Source organism: Phocoena sinus, chromosome 9 (assembly GCF_008692025.1).
Source record: "Phocoena sinus isolate mPhoSin1 chromosome 9, mPhoSin1.pri, whole genome shotgun sequence".
NCBI classification, from domain to species: Eukaryota; Metazoa; Chordata; class Mammalia; order Artiodactyla; family Phocoenidae; genus Phocoena; species Phocoena sinus.
Genome location: NC_045771.1, coordinates 76603890 through 76626700, shown reverse-complemented (window position 1 = coordinate 76626700; position 22811 = coordinate 76603890). Strand labels below are relative to the sequence as shown.

At 34.4% G+C, this 22811-nt stretch overlaps 1 protein-coding gene across 3 annotated transcripts in view; it reads left to right on the top strand.

The window, feature by feature from the left end:
• The window catches only part of RUNDC3B (RUN domain containing 3B), a 155615-nt gene that overhangs the window by 50231 nt on the left and 82573 nt on the right, over nucleotides 1–22811 (top strand). For 2 of the 3 annotated variants that reach the window (XM_032642152.1, XM_032642151.1), the window contains exons 3-4: nucleotides 15297–15430; nucleotides 22385–22470. In XM_032642152.1, the coding sequence (XP_032498043.1) occupies nucleotides 15297–15430; nucleotides 22385–22470 (220 nt within the window). Of the gene's footprint in view, nucleotides 1–9428; nucleotides 9480–15296; nucleotides 15431–22384; nucleotides 22471–22811 lie in introns of all 3 variants that reach the window. The other variant, XM_032642150.1, reaches the window with a different exon arrangement.

Sequence of the window (22811 nt, the reverse complement as noted above, 5' to 3'; positions counted from 1 at the left end):
CGTCTTGATTCCAAACATTGTTTCCCCATTATACTTATGTACAGAGAATCCTTTTTTTGTTTTTAAATTGGTGTGCTCTAGCCTCATGGGTCTTTTCCTTTTTCTTGACTATACCAGACAAATTGCTGTCATAGAGCACCATTGCACTTCTCCTAGATAATCCAAATGGTTAACTCCACATCTGTTTCAAAACTGCTCATTGAAGCCTAAACCCTTCCAGTATATTTTATTTTATTTTATTTTTTTAATATCTTTACTGGAGTATAATTGCTTTAGCAGTATATTTTAAATTATAACTCACCTTTGCTCCTTTCACCCCAAGCACTTCTGACCTCTTTTCCCTGTCCTACTTTTTTTTTTTTAATTAATTAATTTATTTGTTTTTATTTTTGGCTGTGTTGGGTCTTTGCTGCTGCGTGTGGGCTTTCTCTAGTTGCGGTGAGCAGGGGCTACTCTTCATTGCGGTCTGCGGGCTTCTCTTTGTCGTGGTTTCTCTAGTGGCAGAGCACGGGCTCTGGAGCGCAGGCTCAGCAGCTGTGGTGCACGGGCCCAGCTGCTCTGCAGCATGTGGGATCCTCCCAGGCCAGGGCTAGAACTCATGTCCCCTGCATTGGCAGGCAGATTCTTAACCGCTACGTCACCAGGGAAGCCCCTGTCCTACTTTTTTTTTTAAGTCTTAGCTTCTAACATATTGCGAGATTTACTCATTATGATTATTGTTTATTATATTCCTTTACCTCTGCTAAAATGTAAGCTTCGTTAGGGTAAAGATCTTTGTCTGTTTTGTTCATTGATGTATCCCACATTTCTATAACAGTGCCTGGGATATGGTAGGCACATAGTGAATATTTGCTGGAAAACAGAACTCTGAGAAATTCCTACTTCTTGAGCCCCAGAGTACTAAACTCTGGGTTGGTTTTTTTGGGCTTTTTTGTTTTTGTTTTTTTTCTCTGATAGTATCTGGATTCAGACTCTTAAAATAAGGTAGAACGCCTGTGACTTGACATTTTAGAATTTCTCCAATCCAGTTGAACTGTTATGATACCTAAGCATTGTTCAGGAACACTGGCTTGAACCTCAAAGCTCTTCCTGACTGAAATGATAAACAGTTACCGCCCCATGAGGCCACCTTTTGAAGTGTAGTAATAACACTTTTAGAAACAATGGGTAAAGATAAACCTATCCATTTGGCTTTTGAATTTTCTTTGTTCATTTTTGAAGGTTTTCCAACTTTTGATTCTTGGTTTGCACACAAAATGAGACTTGAATTGTTTCTGTTGTAACATAAGAACACAACTCACCCAATAAAACCCGCCTACTCCGGCCAAAAAAATATGATACAATAGATAAGAAAGTGGCTCTGACGGTTACCAAAGTTTGGCTTTTAGACAGTGGACAAGGCCACTTTGAACTTGGAATGTACTTCCATTATATACTTGGACATGTAGGAAACCTTCAGCAGATTTTGTATCTCAGGAAATCATAATATTCAAAAAATTCTTGAAACATCCAGGGTTATATGTAGCATGGTAAATTTGGTTCAGTGTCTTAAATTGTATAGGAAATAAAATTAACCTATATATAATATAGTAAATTTAAGGTTTGGTAGTAACTAAACAACTATGTAGATTCTAAAAACAGAGAGCTTTAGTCTCTAAAGCAAGTGTGGTTAAAACAAAAAAGGTAACTGGAAAAATTTAAGCGTCACTCAGATTTCCATATTCCTCATGTAGCTTTTTTGATTAAAATCATATTCCTAAACTTTTATTTACTTCTAAGCTTATAGCCTTTATCATTTCTTGTTTTTCTGATGCCTTTTGAAAAACCTCTTTCTTCATTTTAAGATTTTAGCCCATACTGGCCATGTAGACTACTTAACTTTGTTTGTATTCTTGTTAATGTTCTACTATGTTTTAAAAAAAGGAAAGATAGAAAGAAAATTATAAACCTCTAGCACGATTCCTTAATTTAACCCCTTTCTGTATATATATACTTTTTGTGTTCTTGGACTGCCAGTCTTTTTTGGCCTTCCCTCTTACCCTACTCCATGTAAAAATAACAAGAGGTTCAAATATAAAGCCATAGGAAGTATTAATAAAAACTTCCAGAAATACCAGATATAATTGCAGCTGGCAACTTTTTGTATATCTGTCATGTAAATTATCTGTGTATATACATATGAATGTATATACATAGACAATATGTGTATTTTCTTCTTTATGACCTGTATTTTGCCCTTAGTATTGGCCATATTATATTTTTCCATTTCATTTTGTTTTATTAGTATTTTAAGACTTGAAATTAAATTCAAATAACATAAAGTTCACCATTTTAAAGTGTACAATTCCTTGGATTTTAGTATTCACAGTGTTGTGAAGCTATCACTACTGTCAGTTCCAGATCATTTTCATTACATTAAAAAGGAACTCTAGGGGGCTCCCCTGGTGGCGCAGTGGTTGAGAGTCCGCCTGCCGATGCAGGGCACACGGGTTCATGCCCCGGTCCCACATGCCGTGGAGCAGCTGGGCCCGTGAGCCATAGCTGCTGAGCCTGCGCGTCCGGAGCCTGTGCTCCACAACGGGAGAGGCCACAACGGTGAGAGGCACGCGTACCACAAAAAAAAAAAAAAAAAAAAAAGAAACTCTAGGGACTTCCCTGGTGGTCCAGAGGTTAAGAAACTGCCTTACCATTCAGGGGACGTGGGTTCGATCCCTAGTCGGGGAACTAAGATCTCACATGCTGCTGGGCGACTAAGCCTGCGCTCAGCAACTCCTGAATCCTCGCGCTCTGGAGCCCGTGCGCCGCAACCAGAGAAGCCCCCACACAGCAATGAAGAACCTGCACGCTGCAAGGTAGACCCAGCGCACCACAACGAAGACCCACCACAGCCAAAGTAAAAAAAAAAAAAAAAGTACAAAGAAAAGAAAATAAAGCCCAGTTCTGATTAAATCCCTGTATTTCAAATTGTTAGAATAAAATTAAATTTCTTTACAAAAAAAAATGTATACCCACTAAGCACTCACTTCCTCTGCTCTCCTCCCCACCATTTCCTGGAAACCACTAATACACTTTTGGTCCTTATGGATTTACTTTTCTAGACATTTCATGTAAATCAAATCATAAAATGTGTGGCTTTAATGTTTGGCTTCTTTCATTTAGCATGTTTTCAAGGTTGTACAGGGACCAGTACTGCATTCCTTTTTATGGCTAATATTTCATTATATAGACACACCACATTTTGTGTAACCATTAATCATTTAAATTAATTTATTATTAATATTATTTAATTATTTATTTTTGGCTGCATTGGGTCTTCGTTGCTGCGCGCAGGCTTTCCCTAGTTGTGGCGAGCGGGGGCTATTCTTCCTTGCGGTGCGCGGGCTTCTCATTGCAGTGGCTTCTCTTGTTGTGGAGCACGGGCTCAAGGCACGCGGGCTGAGCGTGGGCTTAGTTGCTCCACGGCTTGTGGGATCTTCCCGGACCAGGGATCAAACCTGTGTCCCCTGCATTGGCAGGCGGATTCTTAACCACTGAGCCACCAGGGATGTCCCTCCATTAATCATTTAATGGACATTTAGATTGTTTCCATTTTTTCTCTTATAACTAGTACTGTTGTAACATTGATGTACAAGATTTTGAGCATCTGTTTTCTATTTCTGTGTGTATATTTCCATTTCATTTTTAAACAAATATATAATATTTGGAATATATAATATTCCATTGTATGAATGAACCATAATTAATATCCTTTTTGCTTACCAAAGTTTTTTACCAAATTTCCGTTTCATAAACATACTGTCATATATCACTGAAAAATTTTTTACATAGTTTTCTAATTTCTTTAAATTAGAAATTTCTTTAAAATTATTTTATATTAATGATAATAGCTAATGAATTCTTAGAATTGTAATTACTGAAATTAAAGGGTATGCACATTATGATATATATGCTATGTTATGTTTAATATATGTTGCTATATTGTCTATCAGAAAGGTTGTACCAACAATAATATATGTGGTTATTTTTCTCATATCCTCATTATATTATTATATTAATATTTTTAAGTTTTAATTTGGTAAGGGGAAAATATCTGTTTTTGGTCTTCAATTAATATGAAATATATAAAACATTTTGTTATTTTAATTTGTTTTTATTTACAAATGAGACTGAATGTAAGTTCATGTTTTTTTCATCTTTTTTCCTAATATTTTTATTATGACCTTTGCCTGCTTTTTTTTTTTGCGGTATGCGGGCCTCTCACTGTTGTGGCCTCTCCCGTTGCGGAGCACAGGCTCCGGACGCACAGCCTCAGTGGCCGTGGCTCACGGGCCCAGCCGCTCCGTGGCACGTGGGATCCTCCCGGACCGGGGCAAAAAACCCGTGTTCCCTGCATCGTCAGGCGGACCCTCAACCACTGCACCACCAGGGAAACCCTGCCTGCTTCTTTTGTGGAGTGAGTTTTTTTAATTAGTCTGGAATAGAAAAGAACTAATTATTTACATCATGTGGAACTAGTTTTTGTATAACCCATTTTGATCAGTGACCTTTTTCTCCCTTGATATTAGTCTTCTTACATGATTAATATTGGTAGTTTATTATTTTACTCTTATTTTTCATTTGAGAGTTTATTTCTGTTTTGAAACGTCTGAAATATTTTTCTTATCTTAGTTTTGTAATACTTTATATGGTTTTGAATGTCTAAAATTCTGAAACAGACTATTCCCACATACTTGGTTATTTGCTTCTCTTTGGAGCTATGTGATTGTCATAGTACTCTTAATAACTATATTTGTTGTAGGCATTTTGGGGTGAAGAGCAAGATAAGTATCTCAAATATTTGTACTTATTTAGGAGATACAGACTAAACAGTTTTTATATTTTGTAACCAAACCGTAATTTTCAAGGAGTCATTTTAACCTCCAAATTTAAATATTTTTCTTATTTATAGAAGGAGAGATTTATTAATAGTTTTAAACTTTGTTATTCCTGGAGAATCTTTCAAGTTTATTTTACATGAACTTCACTTTAAAAACCCCTTCAAGAATTCCAATTTAGATTTGGCTTCTGAGAGGGAGTACTACATAGAAAGTATTATGAAAAGATTAATTAAATAATAGCTACTATTGATAAAATTGCCTAGGATATTTTTAGTGTTTTTTTTAAATATATGAGAGAGTTAAAAAAATTTATGATTCTACCAGGTAATTCCGAATTCTTGGATTTAGCAGGAATTGATGGTCTCTGATGGTAGTTCATGTTTGTTTATCTGTGTTTGTAGCCCTTTGAGTTTCTGCCAGAAGAATAATGGGACATTTCCAGTTTGACCTTATGATTTTTGCAAATTAGCATAGAGCAACTTACAGTACTTGTAATAATCAAATCATAGTTTATTTTCAGTAATGGAAAGTTGTTTTCTTGAGAAAATTTTTTGTTACATAATTTCAGCAACAGTTTTGATCACTTTTAATGCTTAAATATTGCTCATTTAAAGGAAGTAAATATTTCTCATTTTATAGAACATGGAAAAGATTGCACAATTTAATGGACTTTAATTCATCTTTGGAAAGCATCATAATTTCAGTTCCTACACCTTTCTAATTTTCTAATCTCAATGAGTTGTTGGTGCATATAATCTAATATTTTTATTCTTCGTACGTTCCTTTTCTTTCAAGTCACTATGACTTTTCAAACGTAAAATATTTGCGTGATTTTGGTGCTCAGTTTTTAAAAATTGTTGAATCAAATAGCCAAATACTTTTTCTAATGTACCTAGCATCTACCTGTAAATGGCATTTTAAAGTAAACTTTTAAAAAGTTTAAGATGTCATATATAATATTAAATTTTAATTTCAGAAGCTATTAAAAAATCGAAAATGGCTACATAGAAAAGAAGATAATATTGTTTCATTGTTAGCTTAATTACAGTACATAATGCAGTTGTAAATATTTCTTCACTGAATGATTTTTCTCTTACATATAAATACATGGTTGAAGATTCAAGATGTCAAACAATAAGAACTTGCACATTATTATTATCAATGACAGAAGAGAGTATATGCTATCTGGTATTGCTAGTTTAAAAAGAAAACTTGTGAAAATTCTGACTTACTATCTGATCATTTATAATCAGTTTTGTTATTTGCCTTATAAATAGCAGTCAGTTTACAAATCAGTCCATCTAGGGATCTTTTCAGGAATCCATCTTGGATCACGTAAAAATAAAGTCATCTACCTGTAGCCTTATTAGCAGAGTATATACACAGAGAGAAAGAAAATTAGACTAAATACAACAAAGGCAAAAGGCTCACCTTCTACGTAGTTGTCAAATTCTATCAATCATGATAATGTAGCTCAGTCGTCAAAGAAATCAAAATAATTAGAAAGCTGAAGTTATAACAAGGGCTAACATGAAAAAATGGAATAAATATCATATTTATGGAATAGAATTATATTCAGTCTTATCACCAAGGCTGATTCATGTGTTTAAAGCCATGGTCAGGGGGCTTCCCTGGTGGCGCAGTGGTTGAGAGTCCGCCTGCCGATTCAGGGGACGCGGGTTTGTGCCCCGGTCTGGGAAGATCCCACATGCCGCGGAGCGGCTGGGCCCATGAGCCATGGCCGCTGAGCCTGCGCGTCCGGAGCCTGTGCTCCGCAATGGGAGAGGCCACACAGCAGTGAGAGGCCCGTGTACCGCAAAAAAAAGAATAAAACCATGGTCAGTAATCTTTTCTGTATGATGGCCATTTTCCACCTTAATATAAAGATTATAAAGTTGATTTACTTTCATTTATTTGTTTTTGAAAAATATATACTTTTTGAGTCAGAAGACACGGTATCTTCAGTATGATTAAGCATTCTTTCATTGCATATCTATTTCTTTTTTAAAAAATATTTATTTATTTATTTATTTTGGCTGTGCTGGGTCTTAGTTGCGGTATGTGGGATCTTTGCATGCAGGATCTTTAGTTGTGGCATGTGGACTTCTTAGTTGTGGCCTGCGGACTTCTTAGTTGTGGCATGCATGTGGGATCTAGTTCCCCAACCAGGGATTGAACCCAGGCCCCTTGGATTAGGAGCGTGGAGTCTTACCCAGTGGACCACCAGGGAAGTCCCCGCATATCTATTTCTGAGTAGGTTCTTCTTTTGGCTGAAATTTCAGAAACTAACACTTAATATCACAGTATATTATATAATTATAACGGTACATTTGAATGAATTTTGTTCTTGAACAAAACATTTTCAGTTTATTTGGTCTTGTCTCAACTGTCTTAACATCATATATTTTAAATATGTAAAGAAATTTTATGTATTTTATATATTAATATCCTATATTTTATATGTGATATGTATTTTATGTTATAAATATATTTAAATAAATATTTAATATTGTATACTTTAAAACAAAAGTTTTAATTTCAACTGCAAATGAAAACGTTTTCTAACAAGCACTCCTTGAGCCACTTTGAAATAATGTAAGCTTTGTCGTTCATTTATATATATATTTTGGGGAGCAACTAAGCTAAGACTTTAAATTTTATATGAAAAATATTTACCTCATTCTCAGTGCATGTTTACTGCCCCATTATTTTTCCTATTTCTGAGGCTGTAGTGAGAACTCATATCCAACCAGAAAAGCCAGCTGACTGATTCTCTCCATGTGTCAGATCTTGTCTGTAGCCAAAGGAGTAGATCAGTATGAGGCTACAGGGAACAGGGGTGTGCTGGGTCTAGGCAGGCTCTCTCTGGGCCTCTCCTTTCCCATCTCCAAAATGAGAGTGGTGTTGAAATTTGACTACAGATAATTTGGAATCTTGTGGATTGTCATTTGGTCTGGATGCTTCTTGTTGCTTATAACTGACCTAGAGTGAGATATTAAATTATGATTAAAGCAATTAATGCCTACAAATAAGTGAAAATGTTTTAATTGTTAAAATTTTCACATGGTGTTCCATAGCCAGGATCAAAATAACATGCATAACCAGGGCATAAAGGCTAACATATTAAAAGCTTAAAAAAAAACCCCTAAACTATAAATTGAGCTTCATAATAGATTCAGTAGTTGTTTCCCATTTTGTACCAAGGATTGATTAAGCCATGACATAAATCTGGACATGATACATTTTACTTGATACATGTTTTGAAGTAAAATTACTTTAAGTACGGTTTTCCCAGAAATTGTTTTTACTTTGATAACTTTTGATTACGTAAATGACTACAAGTAAGATACATAACTTTCAAGGCAGAGCTAGTAAATATGGTTTAAACATTAAGAATTGGTATTCTTAATATTTTCAATGAAAAGCATTCTGTTCTGATTTACATTTAATGCGGAGAGATTTTCATTTTGTTTGTTGTAGTTATAGAAAGAGCATTATGTTTTAACATGGACTTAACTAGGGTACCTTTTGGTTATAGATCCTTTTGGATATGTGTTTCCAAATTTAATATTCATTTACAGTGATACAAATAGGAGGATAGAGGTGAATAGTAGAGACATAGAAGTGACCAATAGCACAGCTATATATATATCTCCTTCCTTTCATTTTTTTATACACTACTGACTGTGTTTGGTTGGTTGGTTTTTGTTTAGTTTCATAAAGTATTTGGAAAGGTGTGGAACCATGTCCTATGGGAGATTTCAGTGTTTGCTTATGAAACAAAAAGATATCATCTGTTGGGAATATGACTTCAGAAATTTGGCTTTGGAGTTTTCCTGTATAGGAATTGCCAAACAACATAGGCAAGAATTTATAGTACTTTTCCAGATGGTGATTGTTAAACAATAATTGGAAGCTGCAGGAAAAACAGTATTTTGAATGAAGTAGGCATTTAGTCAACATTGGTTAAACTGAAGAACATTTTACTAGATATTTAAGTGCTGTTCTCATAATTCTGAAAAAAAAAGACATACAAACTTTAACTCTGCTTAGACCAAAAAAAGAAACAACTGCTCTTCAAAATGAATTTTATAACTTTTAGAAAAGTTAACAGTAAAAAAAGCATATTTATTTTTAAAGTTGAAACCTTTCTAAGCCATATAGTTCAATAAGTGAGTAATTTTTCTAACCAATCGTATAAATTTTGAGGTGCAAAGCTAGCAAATTCAGTCAGGCTTCTTTATGTTTGGCTAAGAATAATGGAGGTGAAAGTAGACAGGGAAAAATAGCTTCTCATTTATTTCTGTGACTTAAAGACATCCTATCATCTCCAACAGAATAGGCTACAGGGACCAGCTTGATTTCCGTGCTGAGTAGAGCATGAGCTCAATTCATCTTCATTGAGTTCATTTTATTTATTAGGTAAAAGTGATGTTTACTGCATCAAGATTATGTGTAGCCATCTTATTGGGGCCGTTCAGTTTGCTATTGTAAACTTGATGACAGGTTTCTTAAATATCTGTGTGTTGTTGTTGTTTATTTTTTTTAAAGAGATTTCCCAAAGTTGCCGATGGCTGGCTCATCTCCAAATACCTCTTCAAGGTACTCTATGCTGGTGATGCCTCCTGCCACTGAGCTGCACGGCAGCATGGAATTGACTTACTGGGGAGGGCTGTATCAGTTAAGTGATCTTTCTTAGTACATTGCATGGGTTTTGCAAAGCTTTCTATTTTTGTTTTTGTTAATCCAGAGGGCAGAACTATGCTTTATGCTAATTTTTAAATGAAAAGCTTTTTGTGAATCCACACAATATAATAATCCATTTGCTCTCCTTCTCCTACATGACCCCTCTATATTTCTATTAAGTTTCATGGTTTTAAGCACAATTTTATTAATCATGCATCTCTGTGTTATTTATATTTTATTATAATATAAGACTTATTGGTTATTTTCTCAGTTTTGTAAGTGCTGTGTAGTAATATTTGTATTACATGCAAACTGGGTCTCAGGGAAGCTGTGTGAATTTCCAGAGTTACTCAGTAAAACATACATGGGTGCTGTCAACAGTAACTGTTTCACTGTTCTTGAACCACTAGTGGAAATATATTCCTTAGTTTCCTTTCTTCCAGGTAGAATATATGCCTTTATTCACTTACTCAAAACTTTTTTATTGAGTTCCTATTGTATGCAAAGCACTGCTAAGCCTCTGTGCTAATGACCTAGCCTTTTATTATATTTTTCACTTAGGAAAGAAATACATAGTTATTATTTTTAAAGATTACTTATAATAAGAAAGGTAGAAAGTAGAAAACAAATGTCTTCTCATTTCCTCAATCCTGATCCCCACAATCACTTTAAACAATTTAATGTCCCCTATGTATAACCTTAATCACTACTGACATTATGCTTGATTTCTTCAGGGCTACACATTTATGCGTGGCTCTCTGTGTGGACGTCAGCCCTCGGTACTCTAATTCAGTCTACTGGTATTCTAAGCTTTATGTTAAAAAATGCTGGTGGAAGAAAAAAACAAAACCTTTGAACTCTGCTTGGAAAGATGGTAAAATTACCTGGATAAAAAAGCCTATTAAGTAAAATTCAGATTTTTGGTGAACCTGGCTATCTTAATATTTTTTTGTTTTGGAAGATTAAGAATTGACTAATTTTTATAGTGTAGATGCATACTTTAGATGTTTGTTTGTGATAAATTCCTTACCAGTGAACAAGACATTAATTGTCAGTACCAAAGGGTAGTAATTACATTTTATAGATTAGTGACTGTGATTCATAGTTGCTAAATGATTTACTTGAGGCATCTTGTAAGTAACATAGTGAGCTAGCAGTATAAGTACAGTTGAGTATCTAGACTCAGATTTCTTCAGATCAGCTGAAAGTGTAATTAAAGGTTTTTTTTTAAGTGTTTAAATTTGTTCTTTTTAAAAAAACATTAACATGAGACTTTATCTAGAAAATTAATCAAGGTCGTAATTTTACTTTCAAACCTGGCTTGTCTAATAAATATAAGCTTCAACTAATAGTAGTACTTTTTAAAAGGAAAAGATTCTGACCTTTTGTTGAAATGGGAATTTTCTCTATTCAGTAAAAAGATAGTAGAAAATATTAAACTAATTTTCATAAGTTAGCAGTAAGAAATTTAGGATTGCTGCTATAAAATTTACAGTGAAAAGTTAAATACTGAAATATTAATATATTTGCAACAATAAATCCATAAGTAACCAGTTTCCTTTAAGTATCTGAAACTTTTGCAATATCAGAGTAGCTTATTAAAATTAAAATGGGACTGTATTTTATTGCTTGTCTAGATGAATAGCAGCTCCAAGGTAATAGTCTTTGTTGTTATCATCTAGGTGATATATCGTAGCACTAACAAAACTTCAGCTTGTGAGACCAGTCTTACATTGGCTCTTTACATAGCGAAGTACTAATACAAAGGGTGGAGAAAGGAAGTCACTTAACAGATTCATTTATATTTTATATTATCAAAAGATGATGTGTCATTAGCCACTACTAGAGAACCACTTTGGAAAGTTTAGTTCTTGTTTTTAGAAGGTCTCATCTTGCCATAAAATAAGATAAAAGCAAAACACGAGTATATTGCATGATGTGACTATATTATTTAAGTTAGATACCTTCAAAAATATTAAGGTAGGTATCTAAAGTAATATTAAGTTAGGTGTCTAAGTTAAATAATATAGAAGAGTAATTTTAGAATAACATTGGATCTTAGAGATCACAGGCCATTTTAAGTTGCTGAAAATGAGGCAGTTTAGTGGGAAAGACATCACGTAGCTGGTTAGTAGCAGATCTTTTAGTCTAGCAAACTTTCATCATTCATTTCTGTGCCTAAAATGAATTAGAGTTGGATTGATGGGTTGGGAATAAGTTTTGAAAAGCTTGTTTAACTTTGTCTTTGGTAAAAAGTCAACTACTAAAAACATATAAAATTGAAAGCACTTTATACACTTACACTTGTCAGCAACGTTAAAAAGAGAATTGTTAGTGACAGCATAATTCTTCTCCTGAATAAAATTTCTTCAAAATGTAGGCTAGTCAGTTTCTTGCCATGTGATTTGCTTTTCTGGTTCTTTTTAAAGGAAATGAGAATATCTTTGGAGTGATTATTTATTACCTCAATAATTATTTTTAAAGGCATGATCACCCTGTCGCTTTGTTTTTTAATTTTCCTGTTGAATACTGGTTACAGACTAAGAGCCCAAGTACATCTTTTGCTAGCAGTTAATCTGTGTTTAAGTAAAAGTGATGTTCAAGTAATAATATCTCAAATAACCAATTGAACACTTCCACTATTTTTAATTAACTTCAACCTTTTTCATAGTTGCAGAAATTATTTAATTATTTAAATAAAACCCTAGGATACATGGACAATTTACATGAGAGTTCATTTGGAGGTTCTAACAAGGGATTCAACCCACATCCTTCTGAATGTGAAAAATTCAGGGTCTTGATTTAAAAACTTCCATTTTGGAAATGATGCACATGAAAGAGAAAGGAAGGCAGAATCAAGCCAAGTCATCCTCTCATTTAGTTTGTTGAGTAGGTAGCAGTGTTGGGAAGATACTACTGGTATACTTAAGGCCCTGCAAGTCATGGCAACATGTCATTTTGTTAATTGTTTAGTTTCTCAGTTCGTTAGCTAGGAAATCTTGTCATTTTCTCTTGGGTGAAGGTCTTGTAGACAGCATATCCTACACATAGCAGGAATCCTAAGGATTTAGCGCCCATTCCTTTTCTGTTTAACCTAAGCCTAGACTTTTAGTTTCTCTATATCTTTGTTTCCTCTCCTCCAAAAGGGGGCTTTGTTATATTCTTTTGGTTTTCAACAGCTCTACTTTGAAACTTCTCATAAATTAATTTCCTCAGTCATGCCAAACTCATGAGAAGATTTAAAATAAAGTCACCAGAGAAATCTTGTGATTCTCCTTTTGAGGTCCCTGGCAGTGTATGGTACTCCATTTCTTGAGGGAAGTGTGGTAGCTATTCCTCATTTTTAAATTGCGGGACAATCCCAATTAATAGAAGCCAAGGAAAATTAGTCAAGACTAGATTTTAGGGAGGTAAATTTAGAATGGTTGATATGGTAAAAGGTTGGATTAGGGAGTAAATTTTAAAGATTTTTCTAGATTCTAAGCAAGTAATGGGAAAAACTTCACTGTGCATCTCATTCCCACTTTGCAATGCAAGGGGACCTTGGGTCTCTTGACTATTTGTATGATAATAGTAATAACAGTAGTAATCATTGTTAATATTTGTATTAGGCTGTATACTAATTGCTGCACATACATTATTTAATCCTCACAGCAGTGTTATCATGTAGATACCACCATTATTGTCAATTTATAGAAGAAACTCAGATTGGTAGAGTGAAGTTAAGTCATTTGCTTAAGATTGCATGTCTAGAAAGTGATATAATTCTGGCCCACCAGGCTCAAAAGCTCATATTCTTACCATTAGGCATCCTGTTTCCTCTCCAAATGGCTAACAAATTGATAACATGAAAATTGCCCCAAAGACAGACTATACTGAGATCCTGTTCTAGGAACTTTTTTTAACTAAAGAAGAGAGGAGGCAAAGAAAAGTGTTGGGGAGAGATTGAGAAAAAGAAGGAAGATTATAAACATTCCTATAGATTTGTATTTTTTGGTAGTAAGATTTAATTTTTAAGGAGACATTTGAGTTATATAGATGTTTGAATAAAGCTTTCTAGATGCTTTTGTATTTTTAGTTATTTGTAGACAAAGCTAAATGTATTTGTCCAGAATATTTGATATCTGTAATCTAGCATGCAGACATCTTGATACCAGGTTGTCACTGAGCTGTTTCTGTAAAAAGATACTAATTAGATTTTTTAAATTCAAATTTCTATGTGCATTGCAATTAAGATCTTGTTTTGTGCTGATTAACCAGTCGATTTGTTTAGTAAATATTTATTAAATGCCCGCTATGAGCCAAGCACTGTGTTAAGTGCTGGAGATAGAATTGAGGACAAATAAGATACAGTCCTTGCCTTAGTGATCTTACCACCTAATATGTGAGACAATCAAGTAAGCAGATAATTATAAGGGTAAGTAAGCTCAGGGTGATACGCCAGCACGTAGGGAGGAGTAACTTACTGCAGAGATCACACGTGGCTTACCAGAAGAGGAGCCCTTGGAAATGTCCTCCATGATGAATAGGGGTTACCTATCATGATATGTGAGCTTTCTGTTGGTTGAGTAACCATACTATTAGAAATACCAGGGGGATCTTTTAAAAAATACCAGTGTGTAGGCCCACCCCCAAAGACTCTGATTATTTAGTTTGGGTGGAGCCCAGACATGAGAACTTTTTAAAAGAAGCCCAGTCATTCTTATGGGCTGCCCTGGTTGGACACCACTCACATATTTCAGACGTTGTTCCTAAAATGCTGCTTGTGGACAAGAACACTTTAACTCTTTTTGATGTTGCTTAGAGAGAACGTGTTACTGGGGAAAAGAAGATTGAGATAAATATTAACTGAAAACAAAGAAGCAGAGATTTTAAAATATAAAAGCTAATCTTTCTTCATTAAGATTGAACAACTTCCCTAGGTAAGAATAATTATTCCAGACACCTGAAGAAATATTAAGATGTCTCTCATGTCCCATTTAAAAATATTTAGAGTAAAAAATTGTTCCCCTGGACCTACTGCTCAAAGTCCTGCATAGAAATATTAATAATATAAGATACACACAAAAGAACATTTGTTCTTGAACAATACATAATTACCCAAATCTGGAAGATTAGAGTAGTAAATGCCTGAAGGACTTGTCACAGGTTGGTGACTAGAAGAGAGCAAAAGAATGACAGTTAGATGAAGGTTTGGTAGAATGGTAGTGAATGGGTGGGAATGATTAGTGAATGTAGGAGTCTCACTGATTATAGGTACTTACAGACCACACGTTGTTTCATTTCTTTGAAGTATCCCTCTGAAGAGGAGAAAAAGTGTTGCCTTTTAAGTTTTTTCTGTTTTTCCAAGAAGAGGAAGCTTCAGGATGCAACTGGTGAAGTTTAAATTAACGCTTAATTAGAACCACAAAGAGGCATACCTGTGTGCTCTCTGAAAGACTGTGTTAGAATAACAGGATATTAACCTATAAGAGATTTTTTAGTGTCTAGACCCTTTTTACTTCATTTAATTTAATTTTATTGTTGAGAAAACTATGATCCAGATACATTAAATAAATTGCCCAAAGTAACACAACTAGGTAGAGGTAGAACGGGACCAGACTTAAGGCTTTTTGACCCCAGGTGCCCTTTCCACAATCGCACACTCTACTGACATTTATTTCTCAGAGTTTTATTCTTGAGTTTTGAATTTCTAGTCTAGTTTTATTTTGTATTACAATTTGTCTCCTGAAGGTCAAGTAACCTGGTTTGGTTATGAAAGTCCTCGTAGCTTCTGGGACTATATCAGAGTGGCTTGCCGGAAAGTTTCACAGAACTGTATCTGCAGCATTGAAAATATGGAAAATGTCAGTTCCTCTAGAGCTAAGGTAAGGCATAAATAATAATGTGCAGTACGTGTAATCTAATCCTAAACAATTTTGACCCAAATAGAAAATTTTGAGCTCTTTGCTATATAAAATCTTTCTTTTCTTTGTTGGAATTAAGCACTTGACCAAATTTAACATCTTTCAGAGGCTCGTTTCATTTTTTATTTTTAGTAGCATGTAATTATTTTAGAATGCTCTTGAATCTTCACTGTTGCCTTATAAATAGCAGGAAGGTATGAAGCTAGTAACTATGAATTTCTTTTTTGAGAAGCACAGTAAAATATTTCCTAGTCCATGAAGTTTCTACATTTCTTGAATTACCTAAATCAGTGCCTCTTAGTGTCCTGCGCTGGCAGTCCATAATGTCAAAACTATTTTCACATAGTACCAAAATGTTACTTGCCTTTTGCACCGGGTCGATACTTGCACTGCTTATGCAGAAGCAATGGTGGGTAAAATTAACTGGTGCCTTAGCATAAATTAAAGCAGTAGCATCAAACTATACTAGTAGTCATTGAGTTCTTCCTCACCATACATTCAGTCTTAAAGACAAAAACAAAAACCAGTTTCACTTAATGTCCATGATGGTGAAGTAAACATTATTAATTTAATTAAATATCAAGGCTTTGAGAAGCTGTCTTTTTAATATCTTGAGTGACAAAATGGGAAGTGTGTATACAGCATATTGACATGTGACGGTTGTCTCAAGGAAACGTACTCATGCAGTAGTTTGAATTGTTAACTGAACTAGACACTTTTGTCATGTAATACTATTTTTACTTGAAAGAAAAACATTCAAACTATAGCCTTTTTAGACGTAGGCATTTTGTAGACATTTCATAAATAAAGATGAATGAAGTAAACCTGTTCCTTCAAGAAAAACGGCTTGACAGTATTTGTTGCCAATGGTAAAATTAAAGCTTTCCAGTAAAAATTAGAATTTTGGAAAACTTGTAGTGTATTCACCATCTTAACTTGATAACTTCCTAGTACTTAAATGCTTTTCTAATAACACTGATGTTGATATTAACAAAAATATATATTATTTAATGGAATGTGTCAATATTTTGTAGACCTGCATAACTTATATTTTTTATTTTTATTTTTTAACATCTTTATTGGAGTATAACTGCTTCACAATGTTGTGTTAGTTTCTGCTTTATAACAAAGTGAATCAGTTATACATATACATATGTTCCCATATCTCTTCCCTCTTGCGTCTGATGTGTGGAATAATAAAATCATGCATGGGTAAAAGCTCCATTCAAAGTGTAAGAATGTAATACAGTATGCAACATTCATTGATATGGTTATAGAGTCCATGTTGCAATTAACCTTTAAGAAATTATCACTTAGTGAGTTTTGATTAGAACCAAAGGAGAATATCATCCACAATTATCTGAAAAGGCTATTAAATGATTCCTTTTTCCAATTATATATCTGTGTGAGGGTAGATTTTCTTTACATGCTTCAACCAGAACGACCCATTGCAACAGATAGAATGCTGAAGCAGATATCTAGTTCTCTTTTATTAAGCCATACATTAAAGAGATTTGTAAAAATGTAAAACAGAGGTCTTTTCTCTCTAATATTTTTTTTAGGGAAAGATAGTTATTTTTTCATAAAAATATGGTTTTCAGCGTTAATGTATAATGAGTTCATTATTTTTTTAATTACTATATATTTTAAAAGTTTCCAGTTTTGACTTGTAGTGCAGTGAATATGGATAGATATAACGTATGTAAAAACCCTTTGGAGTCCTCAAAATTTTTAAGATTGTAAAGGTCTGAGCTGGTGACATAAGGTATATTAGCTTTAGTATAGTAGTTTATTTTTATTGGTTTGTCATAATAACTTTCCTTACCATTTTTGACACTTAAGAGTTACAGAATGAAATAAAAATGAAGTAGAAAATAAAGGTTGGAAATATTAGATAGTTTTAAGATCGACATAATTTAATTCAATTCATTATTTGACAATCATAACCTAATAAATTACATGTCTGTATACTACACAAATGTATAACAATCATCTTTCAACAGTGTAGTTTCTAAGTTTATTGTTCCTGTATCCATTTTTATTTAGAAAGATTTTTTTTCTTATGGAAAATTTTTGGTTAGCAAAATTGACACATATATTGAAATTAAATATTTTGTAAAACATGGACCAAGCACCTAAATTTTAAAAAATTTATTTTTACTTTTTTTAATATAATTTTTAAAGGTTACTTTCCATTTACAGTTATTACAAAATATTGGCTTTATTCCCTATGCTGTATAGTGCATCCTTGTAGCCTGTCTTACACCCAGTAGTTTGTACCTTCCACTCTCCTACCCCTATACTGCCCCCCCATCCTTGTTAGGATAAGCAACCTTATCCCTTGTTCCTTCTATGATATAAATTTAACATATTAGACCAATTTCTGAATATACTACTCACATCAACCATTCATACATCCATGCATCCTTCCACCTGATAAATTTTTATTGAGCACCTATACCATAACAGAATTGTGAGTGTAGTCTTTAATACATTCTTATGACTTATGTCCCTAATCCTTCCTAGTTATTCCTGGTCTCATCTTCTTGTTTACTTTTTCCTTGTTCAGAAGCTGGCCTTGTCAGTGCTTTGTCCCAGAAGCTGGTTAGCCAAATTTTCTACTGAAAGAGGCAGAGGCAGAGAGAGGGTGTTAATCACAGATACACCAGAATTACCAAATACTAGAACTTTGCAATAAGATATAGTATTGCAAAGAGGCCATTTTTATGTTCATTTTCTATTACTGATTCACAAATCTGCCTCCTCTTTTAACTACCACTCGACTTTTCCTATCCCTAGTTCTTTAGTGTGATGGCCCCAAACCTGGAAGTCATACAAATTGGAGGGGCCCTGTAAACACTCCAAGCTTTTATTTGTGACCCCAGAAAGGCTGTACCTTGGGAGTAAGGGGAATTCAGATGAAGACCAGCCTTCAAAAGACCTAAAAGCGGTGTCCTTAAGTGGTACAAGGTGATTTTCAAGTACACTGTCTGTCTACCAGAAGAAAAGCAAATCTACTCTAGAGAAAGGTAGCACTAGAGTTGCTACAAATTTTCCTCCACAGTGTCCATTATTTAATCAGAAATCACCAGGTATATCAGGAAACAAGATTAAATGAATAAAACTAAGAAATATAAAAAAGACAATTGAAACAGACCTATGGGAGATGCAGATAATGAACTTTTAAGTAATTATGATATAAATAAAGAAAATATAAAGATTAAGAATACCAGAGAACTGGAGTATATAAGAAAATCAAAATAGGAAGCTACAGGATATTCATTCTTATAGAACTTGTACAAAGATCGGTCGTTTGCTAAGTTGTAATTCACCTCAATGAATTTCAGAGGATTGAAATATAAGTATGTTCTCTAACCACAGTAGAATCAATAATAAAAAGATAACTAGAAAATGCTTATATAAGTTGAATTTGAGAAGAATTTCTAAATAACTCATGGATGAAAGAAGAAATTACACATGAAATTGAAAAATATTTGGTAAGTAATGATAATGAAAATATATAAAAAATTGTGCTTAGAGGAGAATAGATAGGCTTAAATAGGCTTTTATGTATTTTTTTTAAAGAAGGGCTGAAAAGTCAGTGATCAAGCTTTCATCTCAAGCAGCTTAAAAAAAAGTAATAAACCCAAAGTAGAAGGAAAGAAATAATGAAGAGCAAAAATTCAATTAAATTGAAACAAATGTACACTAGAAGCATATCAACAAAACCAAAAGTTGGTGTTTTTTGGTTTTTTTAACTAATTAATTAATTTATTTATTTTTGGCTGCGTTGGGTCTATGTTGCTGTGTGCTGGCTTTCTCTAGTTTCAGCCAGCAGGGGCTTTTCTTCGTTGTGGTGTGCAGGCTTCTCGTGGCGTTGGCTTCTCTTGTTGCAGAGCATGGGCTCTAGGTGCATGAGCTTCAGTACTTGTGGCAGGCGGGCTCAGTAGTTGTGGCTCACAGGCTCTAAAGCGCAGGCTCAGTAGTTGTGGCACACGGGCTTAGCTGTTACGTGGCATGTGGAATCTTCCTGGACCAGGGATCAAACCCGTACCCCCTGCATTGGCAGGTGGATTCTTAACCACTGTGCCACCAGGGAAGTCCCAGTTGGTGTTTTTAAAAAGATTAATATAACTGTTAAGTTTCTAGCAAGGCTACTCAAGAAAGAAGAGAAAAAGAGAGATTATAAATTACCAGTATCAGTAATGAAGAAGAGGTAAAACCCATCGACCCTACAGACATTAAAAATCCTAAAAGAAAGTATTATGAATAACTTCACACCTATAAATTAAAAAATTTAAATGAAATGGGTAGATTATTTGAAAACTGTCACTTACAAAGCTAACACAGAAAGGAAGAAAGCATCTGAATATTTTGATGTCTACTGAAGAAATTGACGCTATAGTTTAAAATCTTCCCCTTGCAGCTCATTTTTAAATTGAGTTATCTTTTTCTTATGGATTTGTAAGAATTCTTGGCATTCTACAAATGAGATTCGTTTGTCAGGTACATATAATGCAGGTATTTTTGTCCACTCTGTGATTTGTCTTTTTACTATCTTAAATGCTTACAGTTCATCCCCTGAAATAGGAGGGAAGGTAGAGTGTATGGGTATTAGTTCAATTAGTTGGTTGGTTTGGTGGCATGAGTTTCCTGTCTTCCAGTTGTGTCTATTTTTTGTTTCTTCATATAGTAAAGTAGGGATAGTATTGTAACCTGACTCACACACAGTTCTTGTGAGGATTAAATATCTTAATGTGTAAAACACTCTTAAACCAGAGGTAAGCATGTATTAATTACATTCTTAAGAAGTGCTGACTACGTTTATTTTTTGGAAAAACCTTCAGTGGGAAACAAACAAATATTTGTGTCTCCCAAACAATAACAGCAACCTTCAGTGGTTCACCATTATCTGATAAAGTCTAAAATCTTAAACCTAATTTTCAGCTTTTCCTCCTTTATGGTCCCAACAAGCTTTATATCTTCTGTTTCTTTTGTTGAAAGAAGAGAAACTGTTAAAATCAGCACCATTTATTATGACAATATAACAAAGAATTCCACAAACATCTAAGGACAGGAAACTAGGTGCAGCCCAGTTTTGTGTGGATTGAAATTAATAAATCAGGAAGCAGGACTTTCCCCCATATTTCTTATCTTAACAATAGCACAGTGTCCTGTGTCTAACTTTCTCTGGAGGGCAGCTTTTCCCGCTTCTGTTTTAGAATGTAGCTTTTTGATTCAAGCCACTACTACTAGTCTCTGTGTCTTTTAGATGAAATTTTAAGAAACTTGAGACTAGGAGCTCGTGCTTGCCTCTTCCTTCCTCTGTTCCAATCCGCTACGACTAACTGTAGGTTTCCCTGGGCTGACTCAGCAGAAACAATGGACTGAGCACAGGGCAAGCTAAGGGATTTTTAGGTTAAAAAAAGGTGGGCAGATTGGTGGGCAAACTGACTGGCATGCTAATCACACCCATATGATTCCTTTATTTCCCAACAATACTGCTGCTTGTAGCCTGCTAGGTTGTTATTTTTTTTTTAATTTATTGTAATTTATTTTTGGTTGCATTGGGTCTTTGTTGCTGTGCGTGGGCTTTCTCTAGTTGTGGCGAGCGGGGGCTACTCTTTGTTGCGGTGCGTGAGCTTCTCGTTGCGGTGGCTTCTCATTGTGGAGCACAGGCTCTAGGCGCACGGGCTCAGTAGTTGTGTCTCGCGGGCTCTAGAGCACAGGCTCAGTAGTTGTGGCGCACGGGCTTAGTTGCTCTGCGGCATGTGGGATCTTCTCGGACCAGGGCTCAAACCTGTGTCCCCTGCATTGGCAGGCGGATTCTTAACCACTGCACCACCAGGGAAGTCCTAGCCTGCTAGGTTTTTCCACGTCTGGATTAACTCCGTTTTCATCCTTCTGTCCGACAGTTTTGGTGAATTCACTAGAGTTGTAGACATTTCTACAACTGTAGACATTTCAGTGCTTGTTTTTCTATACTGGTAGTCGACCATCATATATATTGGTAGTGACACCTTTATTCTTAGCTGCCATTGCAGTGTTTTGAATTTCTATATAGTTGATCTTCATAGATTTTCTGGAGATGTGTGAAAGGGTTGAGTGAAAAGGAAAGTAACTGAATTATAAAATTCTCACTAAAAAATATAATCTTTATAGTCTTTCATTCTAAACAAAGAATCCAGAAGAAATGCTTTGGATTATAACAAAACTTAACTGGCTAGTCCCAACTATTGAATGATGTTACCTCTTTTCAAAAGTAAAATTAAATTTTTCATATTTTGTTAGAATTGTGTGTTTTCTCTGATTTTGTTCTAGAGTATGCTTCTGGGTGCTTTTGTTATGTGTTTGTTTTTTTTTTGGTTTAAATTTTTGGTAATAGTCTTTAGAATATGCTCTGGAGGCACCAAATTCAGTAACTCATGATTTGGATGCATGATAAATAATGAAATTTGGTTGTCTGAAACCTTCCTCTGGAAAGACTAAACAAGTGGTGTGAGGGTGATTATTAATGAGAACGGACTCTTTTCTTCATGTTTTATAAGGGGGCTCATTTTAATTGGCATGTTGATTTGGGCATTGAAGTAAAGAGATATGTCTTGTGATTTCCTTCTATAATTCACAAGAAGTCTGTAACCCAAGTTAAGTCAATATTAATGGTTATGTCCCTTCAGATGCTAGAAAGTTAATCTGACATGATCTACCCTGCACCTTCAGAGAACAAAGTATATACTATATATAATTAAAATTTACCTCATCTTATCTACTTATTTTTTAGTCTTTATCAAATGCATATTTTGAATGAGTTATTCTTTGCATATTAAAATGTTTATATTTTTATGACATAGCAGGCAAAATATATTTTAACTTCTAAGTTTTTTTTCATGTTTGGTTCTTTCTTCTTCCTTTTAGGGTAGAGCCTGGATCAGAGTAGCACTCATGGAAAAACATTTATCTGAATACATCTCTACAGCTCTGAGAGACTTCAAAACAACCAGGTTTAAAAGTCCTTTTAATTTTCAATATATATTTAAAAGATTTCAGAAGACTTAGCAGTAAGAATAGATGAAGACACATTTGTTTTTAAAGTCCTTGCCTATTTTATTTCCTCCTTTTTGTACTTCTCAGATAAATCCACTGTCTTCTCAGGAAAATGAAGTTTCTCAACTAAACATACATCTTACCTTGGTTTATCTTTTCAGGCCTCACATTCTGCCTGGAATATCTTTTTTCTGAACAATTTCTGATTCTTACTTTTTCAACACGTGAAGTTTCATTTTCTCCACAGACTTTTTTCTAACCAATTTGGAGAAAAATCTGTGAAATTCCTATAGCATTC